The sequence below is a fragment of the Primulina tabacum genome, chromosome 18 (assembly GCF_025594145.1).
Source record: "Primulina tabacum isolate GXHZ01 chromosome 18, ASM2559414v2, whole genome shotgun sequence".
In the NCBI taxonomy this organism is placed as follows: Eukaryota; Viridiplantae; Streptophyta; class Magnoliopsida; order Lamiales; family Gesneriaceae; genus Primulina; species Primulina tabacum.
This window is the reverse complement of record NC_134567.1, coordinates 29,693,137-29,707,703: the sequence shown is the minus strand read 5'-3', so window position 1 is coordinate 29,707,703 and position 14,567 is coordinate 29,693,137. Positions and strand designations below refer to the sequence as shown.

The window sequence follows — 14,567 nt, the reverse complement described above, 5'->3', positions numbered from 1 at the left end:
AGGTATTTCCTTTTTAAGTAATGATACCATATAGATTTTGCTTTTTATTCAGAGATCATAGTTTTATATCCCCTCTTCCAAATTTGTACGTCTCTGGACGCGAACTTCCCCATAAATAGGGTTTAATTATACTCGATTTCAATCTATATAATTAACTATCAAATCTTTATATAATTAACTATCAAATCAAAGATAAGGTCTCCTGTGAGACGGTCTCACAAATGTTTATCTGTGAGACCGGTCAACCCTACTAATATTGACAATAAAAAGTAATATTTTTTCATGGATAATTAAAATAAAGATCTGTCTAACAAAATGCGATCCGTGAGATCGTCTCACACAGGTTTTTGCCCAAATCAAAACTGTATATATATAGATGGAAAAACTAACACAGAATAAGGAAATAAATATTACCTGAAAAACCATTACAATATTGGAATATCTATTTAGCTAGCTGCTAAATTACAAGTATACAGACTCGTCACTAGATTGTGTAATTTATTCACGTCCCTCAATTTTCCTATATATTTTTTTAATTCCCAATCTCAAATATGAAAACGTGATAAATACATATAAATCCTGTGAATTCATCAGCTAGCTACATTAGATCGTGATTCTTGGACAATACAGATCACCAAATTAATTTATGAACTATTCTTGAAACCCTACCTTCTTTTATCAGTTCCATGCAAGAAGCTCAAAAACAGAAAGTTTACTTGATTTTCAAAGACTATCGAACAAGAATGAATCGCTATAGTCCCAAATATTAGTCGGGGGGAACTCATCTTCGCTGCCTAGTGGCCATGAAGGGGAGGCAACGTATCCATTCAGCACCGCCGATGGATCTGCGACAGGCAGCGCGGGCACAGGTTGAGTTGATTCGAGAGACAAGTTCGAACCCACGAGTGAATTCATCTCATCGTACCCAAAATGCTGAAAATTCTGATGATCAGGCTGCTGCTGTTGATTGTGATTATTTATACTAGGGTTTGGATAAAATGAGGTGGTTTCTGTTCCTGTGGGGTCAGCTTCAACATTCATATCAGCCATTCCGTACTGATGTTGCGCTATTCCTACTTGTTCCTGAACGATGTTCGGGTATTGTACGGTAGTGTACAACCCGTACGGAAAGTAGTTTGCCTCTATCACTCCCACCGCATGCGGTGGCGCAGGATTTGAGAACGTTAGGCCAAACCCTGATGGCCGAGGAAGCAATGGACGTAGGGTTTGAGCGGTAGATGAAGAGGTTCTATTCTGAGACTGAGAAGACGAATCGCCGCCATCAGCACCGCCCACGCCATCAGCACCGCCACCAGAGGATTGCAGGTTCAGCTGCGCCCTCGATCCATACAAGATAACCGCAGCACGGTCATATGCACGCGCCGCGTCCTCCGCGGTGGCGAAAGTTCCCAGCCATCGCCGCGTACGCTTCCTAGGCTCCCGGATCTCCGCCACCCATTTCCCCCAGCTCCGCTGCCTCACTCCTCTATACCTGAACTTCCCATTATCTGGCCCTCCTTTCCCTTTACACTTCTTGCTCTTACTGCTGCCTCCAACATCACTGGTGGCGGCGTCGGCGGAAGAACCTCCAGGAAGGGGTGGAGAATCGTCGAAAATGAAGCTCTGTTGAGGAGATTGATGAATATCAGAGTCTGAAACTGCACCACCACCGCTCATCGTGAGTGGCTAATAGGAGAGGTGGAGGATTAAAATTAAGAAAAGGTAAATGGGAAAATGGGGAAGAGTGTAGTAGGGTTTTGCCTCGTTCTGTGTTTACCCAATAAGTCGAGAGAGAGAAGAGAGCAAATTTTTAGGGCTCTGAAAGAATTGTCTGCAAATGGTAGAAGTGGGCGGTGCTCATAACATCTATATCTACATAGATAGTATCTGTATGAATACACTTATTATACATGTACATTTAAACGTCGCAAAATTGATCGTGGACCCAAATTTTAGTGGGGTATATTCAATTCAGAGTTTTGATTACTTTTTCAAATGATAGACTTTCAAAAGATGTGATGTGAAATGACAGAGAGAGAAATAAATAGTTTCTGTATGAGTTAGAAATTTAAAAATCCATCCAAATCTTTGGGTTGAACCTAATACAATTTTTGACAATTTATAGTTGTACTTTAGGCTTTAATGTTTGTATGTTAATGAATTCCTTGAAGTTATTAAAAGTCTATTGAAAATTTGAATACATCTAGACTTTTATAGAGTTTTTAAAAGTCAATGTTGAATACACTTTTTAAAATTCTATGAAAGTTTATTTTGAATACCGCTAGACTTCTATAGAGTATGCAAAAGTCTTAATTGAATACATCTAGACTTTTAAAATCTACAAAAGTCATTAAAAATCAATAAATCTCATACATTGAATACACCCCTTTTATACAAGGTTTTATATTATATATATATATATAGACTGTCTTATGTGTCAATTTTATAAGACGAATATTCTATTTAGATCACTTATAAAAAAAAATATTAATTTTTTTTTTTGTAAATATTGATATGTTTCATAAATAAAAATATAATGCTCCTCTATCGTACATTGCATGGTTACTACTATAGTTTTGTGTCTCACAAGACACAATATGGTGATATGAATTTTTCTAAACTTAAAGCTCTTTCAATTGAAAAAAAATATTATAAACTTTAAGACAGGTAAGCGAAGGTATCCCTATGTGTGTGTGTATGTATATATATATATATATAGCTGTGAAATTATTAACGGAAAAAATATAAAAATTGAAGAAAATATAAATAGGATTTATATTTTAAAATTGATAACATAATCTAATACAAATAAAGGATTCTTTAAGAAATTAATTAAAACATTAATTTTTCAAATAAAAAATTAAATCATCATCCGAAACATTTATAAATAAATAAGAAATATATTGTAAATATTTTTTTCCCCAGTTGTGATCGTATTTTAAAAAATATTACAAAAAATCACATTATGTCTGACACTACACACAGGCATGTGTCTATGTCGTTTCTTGGCTGTGCCCTAATGCATTCCTTTTCCTCTTAATATTTGCTCATGTCATGTAGCATATCCAATTATACGTGTGTACACACACAATTATATATTTGATTATATGTAAAAATCTGGTGTGAGACAGTCTCACAAGTCGTATTTTGTGAGACAAATATCTTATTTGGGTCATCCATGAAAAAATATTATTTTTTATGCTGAAAGTATTACTTTTTATTGTGAATATCGGTAGGATTAACCCGTCTCACAGATAAAGATTCGTGAGACCGTCTCACAAGAGACATACTCTTGATTATATATTTTTATGTGGTATCGTAATTTATTTAAAATTATCATATTTTTTTAATCCGTGCATACAGAATTTGAAAATTATCTGCTAGTCGTTTTTGTAAAAAAAAAATGCAATATCGTTTAGCTAGTTATTACCATTAATTTTTACAAATAAAATATTTTTTGGATAGATAAAGCCTATTCGAACGTTTCGATTGAGATGTATGATGGCAATGACAAATTAATTAAGTTTTCATCACAAAATAAAAAATGAAAGAAAAACAAACTTACTTTTAATTGGAAATGATCGATGATTACTTCGATCGAGATAATAATTTATGTCTTTAAAAAAAATATTAGAGTTGTTTCAAATATATTTTCATTATTTTTTAGAATTAAGATCATAGAATTCAAATTTAATTTTTGTATGTTTATATAGTGTTTAATGTTCGTTAAAATTAATTTCAAGTTCAGTTAATAATAAATTCATTACTTTGTGTAAATAAGTAAAATATAGAAGTCAAAAACTTGTGTGAGATGGTCTCACGGGTCGTATTTTGTGAGTTTGATATCTTATTTGGGTTATCCATGAAAAGGTATTACTTTTTATGCTAAGATTATTACTTTTATTGTGAATATCGGTAGGAATGACCCGTCTCACAGATAAAGATTCGTGAGACCATCTCACAAGAGACCTACTCGATATTAATTATGATTTGCTTTATTATTTCATTATTAATAATAAAACTAAAATTGAAATCCATATGTTTCTCAAATACAATATGAGAAGCCATAAAGTCGGTCGATCCCTTCATTTCTTGTGTTTTTTCCCTCTTGAATATAATGTGAAATATGTGATGGGAATTTTATTTCACTTTAAAAGTGAGTACGACGTGAATTCATCAAAATAAGGAAGAAGATTAATTATATTACATCCATCTCAATAACATATGTTTTTGATACCCTGGAAAGGGCTCGGGTCATTCTTGGACTCGGGCGGAAAGAGAACTTACACGAGTCAAATTCCAAATTGCTGGGAAGAGTAGAGCATGGGTAAAATTTGACCAGGGTTCTCCAGCCCGACCAGGGTGACCAGGGTTCTCCAGCCCGACCAGGGTACTCCAGTCCGACCGGGGAACTTTCGCCCGCGTTCAGGTTATCCGACCAGTATGAGTCACCATGCATCATTAGCATAATAATCAGTGCCTATGACAAGACCCGAACAGTGTCTATGCACTATAATCGAGGTCATCTTCTTCAGCAGCCGGGCAGGGAGATGCCTGGGCTCTACTCACCCAGGGCAACCAGAAGCTCGGGCTCTCATGCAAGCTCCCGGGAACTTTCTACTCGGGCTATCTCGAGAAACGCACCACACTCGAGTGTATCGGTATGGGCAGTCTTATCTGTCAGAACTACAGGGGTTTGGCGTGTCAGAGAAGCTATCAGAGGTAGGGTGGCTTGACAGGAAGTCAACATCAAAGGCTATGAGTGGTAGGTGTACACGCAAGTCGAAGTAATCATGATATTTTCTCCTATAAATAGCCGGTATGTTTTTCATTTAAAGAGGGGGAAAAAATCCTGAGCATTGGCACTCACATATATTCGCACATATATCGCCATTTTCTCTCATCTTCAACCTGCTGACTTAAGCATCGGAGTGGCCACGCCGGACACCCCTCCGGCGTCCATTCACGAGTTCCTTTCATTGTGTGCAGGTCACGATCGAAGTCATCTACTTTGCTCATTTTCCTAAACAACACTATAAATTATTGATTTGATCCGGTGGAGCATCCGACCCGGCTCACCAATTTCACCCGGATCGCATCAGTTTTCTTTCTTTTTTCGATTGTCTCATATATTTTATTAATTTCTATATTTAGTTGCATTTTTTCTTGGTTGTACTAGTTTACCTTTATTAACTAAGATTTGGAAATTTTTAACAATTTTTTTGAATGAATTAATTAGGGATAAAATAAGATATGTGTGTGCAAATTTTATTTTTCAATTATTTTTAAAATTTGTGTGAAAAGAAATCTGTATATTTGAGACAAAATGAGTATGTACTTTTAGAGAAATAGGTATTTTTGTTGGCCTGCCTATATTCTACGACCAATACTAACACTTGCATAATAAATTTATTAAACATGTCTTTGTTATATTTTTGCCTATTTGAGTTTTTTTTATAGAAAAGCCAAATTTCAATTTTAGTCATTTTTTCCGATACAACATTGATATTGTACTGATGCAGCACTAACGTGTATAATGTCAAATCAACACTCTCTAATAAAAACGAACACAAATTATAAAAAAAAATTCGAAAATTACATAACCAAAACTGAAATTTGGTAACATAAAATATCAAAAAAAAGACAGATATACATAACTAAAAATATAATTTTCTCTAATAATTATCAACAACAACTTATTATACATATATCTATATCAATCAATTATTCTTTGAATTGGGCCTTAATCAAGCAATATTAGATCAAAATGTTTGAACATCGTGCGCATCTCCACTCATAAACCCAAAAATAAGCCATTTTTTTTATATATTGTCACGTCAAAAGTTAAAAACTCACTATTTTTAAAACTCTTCTCCACGATCATAAACCTCGAAATAAAAAACTTTGTCTTGACCTCAATATCCAATCAGACCTTCCTTCCCACCGTCATTTAAAAAATAAACTAAGTTCTTAGTTTTGAGAGTGATTCATTCAATGGTTGTGGGTTCAAAAATGAACCTCCATTGGAGGTGCTCCGCTCCCACAGTTTGATAATTTAAATTCTAACCTAAACTTGAGATGATTAAAAGTTGTGGCCCTGTCTCCTCCAAAGACACAAGAAGAAGAATTAAGATACTTCAGATGGGGACCACACTACACTCTTGTACATAGATTGTGGGGGGACAAAATTGAACGAGGGAGCAGATATGATCCACCTAAGTAACAAAATAAAATCTATTTTTTATTTTTATAAAAATATTATAAATTTAAATCCTAGGATCCAATAATATATATATATATATAAATAAAGAGTTTACTATTTCCAATGCTATATCTGAGCTGCGGCCACATGCTGGTTGGGTTTTTATGTTGGTCAGTCACAGTCTACTGATAAATTTATCAGAGTTTTTAAGTACGTGACAAGCTTTTCAATTACCAGTTTGTCAACGAATTAACCGCACTGTTACAAGTGGGAAGGGACCTTTATCTTCTTTTTTTTTTAAAAAAAAAAAGCACTTTGCGATTACAGGTTAAAAAAGAAATACAATTTTTATGTTATTATAATGGGACTGGGATTCTCGTTTTTACTGGGTTTGAACCATTCTTTTTTCTTTTCTTTTTTTACCCCCCGTAGAGCTTTATGCTGCTAGAAGCCACAAGGATGGCGGCACGAAATTGCGTCCACTTTAATGGCTTGCAAAAAAATACTGGGTTAATAACATACATTATATGATTATGGTGCACTCAAGATTTGAAAACATGATTATATATTTGTTCTAATTTGAAAACATAAGATTTTAAACAATCTTGAAATTTCAAAAAAATAATGTATGCAAGCAAGCCAGTGATATTTCCCAGTGATGAAATATATTAAAATTGTATATTTCTCGCTGTTGGTGGAACAGAAAAGCGAAACTAATATATATATATATATATATGAAACAAATCGCATTGCCGCCGTATGGCTCGGTGCCGTCGAGATTCTCCGCACCAGCACTCCCGAGCCAACCACCGGAGATTCGTTCTGGATTATTGAAAAGGACTTCACTGGATTTTACCAGCTCAACCTCACTTTCGTCAATTACAGCAACGATACTTCTAGTAACGTCGTTAATTTGCCGTTACCACTGCTTCCACAGACGGACGAGTCGCACCATGGAAAAGTCCGAAGAAATGCCACGAATCTTGGCTGAAATTTACAGTAGGATCAGTTATCCCATTCCCCTTGATCTTCAGCGGAGGGATCGACCCTTTATATTGGAATCCAGTAGTTTCAATTGGAACTTTTGATTTGCCTTCATATGATATTGAATTGACCCCATTTGTTGGCCTGATTCTTGATGGGAAAGCTCATATTTTTGGGCTTGGAGTCATGGATATATGCTCTTTCATTTTGGCTTGTTGATGCCAATTTGTATCTATGATTGGATGATAATGTGGCTGTGGTAAAGGCAGAGACTGTTATGTGCAAAGCTCCAAGTGTTAGTCTTAAGCGATAATCGAAGTACATAAAGCTTGATAGGAAGTTTGAGATTAAGGTGAAGAGGAAGAGTGAGTTCTCTGGGTGGGTGAGTTCAAGTTTAGGCAACTTTACCACCAGTGTTTCGGATAAGTTGGAGTTCAAGAACAAGATAAAGTACAAAAAGAATGGAACAGTGAAGGACGTGAAGCAGAAAGTCACGGTGAAAACTGAATCGGAAGTCGAGTCTTGTACTGGAAGCGATGTCTATAGTGCCAAACTAAATCGAAAGTATCCTTTAGCAATAAGGCATCTAATTTCGCTGGATCAGAGGGTACACAATTGTATCGGATTTGGAGACCTCGATGGAGGAGGAGAGGTCGAATTATAGCTTTACGAGTAGTTTGATCAACACTCAGAAGGCAAATGGGACTATGTATGCGGATAATCGGGTTGTTCTGTCTAGGGCAGTAAAAACTTCTCAAAGTAATAGTGTTGCCGATGAATTTGGTAGCTGTAATAGGCAGGTTTCGGCTGCCGGTTGATACATTAGTAGCTACACGACGAGTGTTCAGTGTACTTCGTCCCTGTGATGGGGTTGAACGACTTCCTGTGTTTGTGAGATTTCTACAGGCAGTAGTGTAGTTAATTTCTCAGAATAAATGGCTAGTACAGTGTGATTTTTATTTGTCATTTAATCGATACAAGTTTTATACGAAATTTCTATTTATCATAAGTAACGTTTGGAGATCCAACGAATCTGCTTGATGTCGAGTATGGGGAGTCGAGCAATATTTATAAAACATTAGGCTCTAAATTTTGTGATGCTGATTAATCTACGTGAGGGTATATAATGCCTAAGCAAACAAGGGGGTGGGGTGGGGTGTCTTCTGCCAGGTGCAAACAATAAGCAATTCACGACAAAGTTTATTCATATGTATAAGCCAAGCCTGCCTTCGATGTAAAACACTAGAAGCGTCAAAACAGAGTCGAATCCAAGAATTTGGAAGGGGAAGGACATGACGAGATTGTGCACTAGCTCATTTTTTTGCGATGGAACTTTACTTTTTAAGAAAAAATTAATAACACTGGCCGTTGTTTTCGGATTGCTATGGCTAAAAACTCGTAAAATGCGACAACGGACATATAGCTTTAAATATAATTTTAAATTTTGTATTCGTTAGCCAAAATTAAAAAATATAACAGGATAACATAGGTAAAATGACGATATATTTGTTCAAATCGTATCAGGGGAAGGGTGAGCAAAAGCGGTACAAAATTGTTTAAATTAACAAGTATTCTCACAGAGGGACGAATAAGAAAGAAGAAATATCTACTCTGTTATCACAGACCTCGAGTTCTCCAGATCAATGTCTCCCATCCCTGTATCTTCCTCCTCTTCACTATCTTCATCTCCACTAATCTCCTCGTTCTCGCGACCAAGCTTAGCCATATGCTCGGCGAGCAGCTTATCCTCCCGTTCGCTCACCTAAATAAACCGACCGGATTAAACACATGATGGTGGCCATGATGAATATTTAAGCGAGGCGAAATTTTTGAAAACGTAACAGAATATTCAAGTCGAAATTATTTTTAGCTCCAATCTAATGTGATATGGGAAAATTGAAATTCTTGATTGATGTATCATCCTCACCGCTCTTGGTGCTTCTTTGACGGTAAGTTTTCCTGAGTGTCGTGAAATCTCTTCTGTGCAAGCTTCAATCGCCATGTTAAGTACTGATATCCCTTGTTCCTGCAATGCAAAAATTAAACTAATTTAATTGGTGATTGTTTTTTGAATCATGTCAAATATTAAACCGAAAACACACATGTAAGGTAAAGACAGAAATTAATGATAACAAGCACCTTAATATATTCACCAATGACAAAACTAAATTCGATTTCATACACTGGTGACGTACACCAGTTGTGCATTGCTTAATAGTTAATGCTTACCATAGGATTATGGGTATCGATATTGATCCAGAGATCATAGCTGCCCATGCAGAAGGCAATATCAGCTATTAAGCATAACACATTTGTCTAGTAATTTACCTTGTCAAGAGTCTGGGTGTTGAGGACATATGCTGGAGGAGCAACAAGTTTAATTTTAACCGGGCAATCCTTGTTTCCTGCAGCTTCAGCTTTTCGCATTGCTTCCTGAAAAGCATTTGGGAGACATCAATAACTCAGTACTTGACACCAAAGAGAGATCCCAGGAATGCTATAACCAAGATAATATAAAGAAAAAAAGAAGTCAGAAGATTAATCATGGAACTAAACCTTTATGTGCAGAACACCATCAAATTGAAAACACTTCATTTCAATATCTGCACGAATTTTTAAAGGCTGTGGTGTCATTCTTCTCCTAATATTTTTAACTAAAGAGTCTTTTATGTCCTCCGCTAAAGCAGGAACAACCTTAGTTATCTGCAGGATTTCCCGATGGAAAATAATCACACATCAGTCTCTAGAAGAAAATGAGATTGAAATGAAAATATATACTACCTCTTGTCCATTAGGTCCGACTTCTTTTAATTCACGAGTAAGAGAGTCAAGCAGGGAATCAGGATCATTAACGACCAATTTAAACGCCTGTAATTTAGAACTCAGTAAAATGTTTGTTACGAAATTAAAAACTAATTGGATGCCAACAAACAACATATACTATATTGATTGAACTTCTGAGCATCTTACCTCAAATGCATGACCATATTTCCTGTATAAAGGCCAGCCCACATGAATATAGAGATCCTGCCACACAAAAAAATCATCTAAGCAAATTGAATGTAAAATGAGAATTAGAAATGTCAGCACATGTCAGGTAGAACAACAAGCAGTAGCAAATAGTTTTGAAATCATTAGTCAGTTGGCATAATTGATGCTCACACCTTTAAAAAGCACAGTGAGACCTTAACAACTCTACAAGAAACCAAAGGTAACACTATTTAATTCCGTTGACCAATGCCGAGCATTCCACAAAGTTCACAAAGTTGCAATTGGTCCTAATAGACAATAACAAAGACGCAACCATGTTCAGATCCAAATACCGAAAGCTATTCCTAGGAGTTGTGTTAAACAGAGTGAAGCCCAGATCCAGTAAGCAGCTTAAAAAGCTTTTCTAGAAGTGCTTCCAACTACCCATAACTACACCCATATAAGTGCCGGAAGCTATTCCTAGGAGATGTGTTAAACAGAGTGAAGCCCAGATCTAGTAAGCAGCCTAAAAAGCTTTTCTAGAAGTGCTTCCAAGTACCCATAACTACACCCATATAAGTGTTGAACGATCTCTACCTATTCCTTGTAGTTTGTTCTTCCCTTTCACCATTCCTTCTATGAATTTCACTACGTACTCCGTCTATAAATAGCTATTTACGCCTATTTCATTTGGATCACACACAGCCCAAGAATGTTGTAAAAGACAAAAATCAAGTTAGTTATTTAGAGTCGACCAACGTATCAGTACCAGAATATAAGAACAAACTGACTGTAGTACTAAATACACTAACACACGTTCAAGAGTACGCAGAGTCAATTATACAGGGGGTAATTCGTAGCTGAAATCAGAAGTTTTTGTCACGTCATTGCATCTTACATTGCGCTTGGACCAATATTGCAGTAAATACGTTCTCTATGGGTATCAAACAAACATCGACAAGTAAATTAGAGAATGAAAAATATAACTCCCAATCGATGTTTATTAGCAAAATAAACAAAAAAATTGATATAAAAACATAGAGCATTCCCGGACTCATTGCCAGCATGTGACAAGCACTGAGCTAAAATCAATTTAAAGAGGCTTCTTCTATTAAAATAAGAAAACAAAATCATAAAAATGAAAAGCAAACTTTGAAAGAAAAAATTCAACAGATAAAATCCAATTTAAAAATAACCTCAAGATCAATCTTCATGGTCTCCGCCACATGTCGCATGATTGAATGAACAAGCTTACTCTTGTTAAATCTCTCCTCGCACGCCTGAATATCCTCTTCAGAAACTCGCCTCTTACTGAGATCAATGTAACCCTTCTCCTTATCAACACGAAGCACCATAACGGGTTCAATTCGGCCCACCTTAATGAGGCTGCTAATACTGCGAATTCGGCGTCGAGATAGCTCCGAGAACAGAATCATCCCTTCGATGTTGTTGTACTCGAGGAGTGAAACGTACGCGCCGCTGTCAGCCATGCTCTTCACTTGTATCATCACCGCCATGTCGACCTCCGGGTACTTCGCCTCGTACATCCGGCATTCCAGGTTCACCCCGTTCGCCGCCATAGATCGGATTAATCTTAATCGGGTCGGGTCAGATGGAATTGGGATTCAGGGACTCTAGCAATTTAGGGTTTCCGTGGTCTGGGTTTTTCGCGGAGGGGGAGAGAGGAGTAGATAGATTGCGTGAAGAATAAAATCGATACGAATTAAAATAAATAAATCCAAAAAAAGGATCGACAATTAAGAATATAAACATACATAATAATATTAAATTTTATATGTTAATATCAAACATGGAAATTTATTTCAGTTTGATTCGAGGATAAAATAAACTAATAATTAGTAATTAAATGATAAAGAAAATGATTGTTGTAGGAATGTAATATATGGTGTTATGTTTGGTATGATTTTTAAGTGTAGGATAATTTTGAATTTTTTGATGAAATGACAAAATTGCCCCTTTTTTTTCCTTCTTCCACTCCGGCGGCGGCGGCGGCGGTCCGACAGACGGCGGCGGCGGCGACGGTCGGCGGTCGGTGGTATGTGGCGGCGGTCGTGGCGGGAAGTGGTGGTGAGTTTGGATATAGGAGAAGGGTAAAATTGGAAAATAGGAAGGATTAAGAGTTGGATAAATAATCATAGGGGGTGAGTAGTTATTATTTTAACCCACCTAATATAACCTAATCATTCATAGGAGGTATTGACTTGGTTAAATAATCACGCGTACCAAAGGAGGGATAAGGTGGGTTAAAAAAAATAAACCCACCTTATCCATCAAACCAAACACTCCCTGAATATTTTGAAATACTAAAGAAATTTTATTGAAAGTATTAATTTGATATCTAAAGCACGAAATTACATCACTTCCTAGCATATTGATATATAATTTTTTATATGCACCATGTTTCCGCATCACAATTTTTTTTTTTTAAAGATGAAGTTCATGTTGTTGATATTATATGATTGATACTGAATGAGACGCAAAATGAAACTGGCCGAAGGTTGTTGATGAAAATACAAGTATTTTTGAGTTTTATGATTATCTAACAGTGTTCCATAACGAGGTAATGATCTATTTATACTTTTTCAAATGTTGGAGAGACATTTTCGTGATTATTTGTATCTCTACACTTGAGATTAAATCTGATTTGTCAAATCTTGATCAAATTCTATGTGGTACATCATTTCTAATTTAATGGTCTACATATAACATTTTTTTGAGATCATCACATCCTTCGGATACGACCTTAATTATATTAGGTCTAGTATTGATCCAATGGTCCATATTTAATGTAATGTTCTGAAGTAAAAGATAATAATTTGTTGATTTAGTAATGCGATATTACTAAATAAATAAAGATGTTAGAATAATACAATATGTCATATCTTGGTCACATGGACGTCAAAATTCATCTGCAAGCGTTCAACAAGGTCGAGATAATTTGATAGAAATCAGGTTCTTATCAATGAGTATGCAAAACTAGCTAGCATGTGAATTAAATTTCATATGCTTTAAGCATTTACTTGATATAAGTCGATACATCAAATTTGAGTTATTTTGATGTGAATTAAATTTCATATGCTATAAGATTTTCAGACCGCATATTCTTCTAAAATTCTTCTCACTCATTCACTATATTCTTCTTCTTGGATTTATTTGGTTTGCTAGCAAACTCTATAAATTCATGTATAAAATGTATATGATAAGCTCAACAAACAAACAGAGATTTTTGTCGAATATGCGGTCTGAAAATCTTATATATATTAAATATGAAGTTAGAAAAATGTGAGGGGTCGGGCAAAGGACAACGTAAGGCACGAGTGAAGAGACATGAGTGACATTAACTTATCTTTAAAACAAAGAAGAATTAAAAGCCTAGTTGCCCACTTGCACATCAACTTGCAAATAATTCCCTAATAATCTTTAACTGCGTTTCATTAAAAAAATAATAATATTAACAAGTTGGTTTATAGATTGATTGCACACCAACTTGCTTCTCGATTTCAAGTTGGACACCAAGCTGATGCTGGTGCATGATTCTAACTCGTATTTCAAACCAACCCACCAAACAATAAATACTATTTATATATCCGTGTCAAATTCAAATAGACTCGAATTCAAAATTTATGATTTGAGAAAGTCCTATGGTGTATATAAAATCACATCAACGCTCTCGACCAAAAAAAATTAAAATGACCAAATCATAGATGATACAGTAACATAGATGATCAAAAGTAAACATACATAACCAATATTATCATTTTCCCTTGCTTTTTTTTTTTTTTATACATTTCTGTAAGTTATATATCACTATATTTTAACACACAGTAATTGCTCACAACTTTGTTAAAATATAGGAAAAAACCCATGATTTACAAGATATTTAATTAAACATCGGACGTGATCATAAATCAATATGTTTGAAAAATTCAAAAGAAAAATGTCGGTCTACGCTTTTGCAGCTTGAAGTTTCTAAACACGCATTGCACTCGAAACAGCAACTTCGGGATTGAAAAATTATTAGAATAAAATTAAATCATATGTGGAACAATTATAGATTTAATGCATAAAAAAATAACTATGCAAACACAGAAAACCTGCGCCAGATCTTAAAACTTTTTTCATTTTAAATTACATAAATATTTTAAACTTGTATCTACTTATGCATGCCATTTCTTCAAGGAAAAATTATACAATGCACACACTGATATAAATATGTATAAACTCGAATATTATATTTGAACTGATAGAATTTTAAATTTATACATTTAAAATATAAATAAATATATTTATGTAGTTTTAAAAACATAAACCTCATAATATAATGTTTTATCCACAAAATTATAATCAAAATCTATAAATTTTTATTCTTCTATCAAGAACCACCTAAGTT

General features: G+C 35.0%; 2 protein-coding genes and 1 pseudogene across 2 annotated transcripts; 1 reads left to right on the top strand and 2 right to left on the bottom strand.

The window, feature by feature from the left end:
- Positions 1-430: 430 nt before the first annotated feature.
- Positions 431-4,894, bottom strand: LOC142532471 (ethylene-responsive transcription factor ABI4-like). The gene is made up of 2 exons (XM_075638763.1): positions 4,871-4,894; positions 431-1,686 (listed from the first exon to the last, which is right to left on the bottom strand). Exons 1-2 carry the CDS (start codon positions 4,892-4,894, stop codon positions 724-726), a joined length of 987 nt encoding a protein of 328 aa, XP_075494878.1. The 3' UTR covers positions 431-723.
- A 1,966-nt stretch (positions 4,895-6,860) lies between these two features.
- LOC142532470 (uncharacterized) lies at positions 6,861-7,424 on the top strand (annotated as a pseudogene).
- A 1,194-nt stretch (positions 7,425-8,618) lies between these two features.
- LOC142532913 (eukaryotic translation initiation factor 2 subunit alpha homolog) lies at positions 8,619-11,867 on the bottom strand. Its single transcript, XM_075639462.1, has 7 exons — positions 11,353-11,867; positions 10,157-10,213; positions 9,968-10,054; positions 9,743-9,889; positions 9,515-9,619; positions 9,114-9,212; positions 8,619-8,948 (listed from the first exon to the last, which is right to left on the bottom strand). The coding sequence occupies exons 1-7, from the start codon at positions 11,734-11,736 to the stop codon at positions 8,793-8,795; spliced, it is 1,035 nt and encodes a 344-aa protein (XP_075495577.1). The 5' UTR covers positions 11,737-11,867; the 3' UTR covers positions 8,619-8,792.
- Between the last annotated feature and the right edge of the window lie 2,700 nt (positions 11,868-14,567).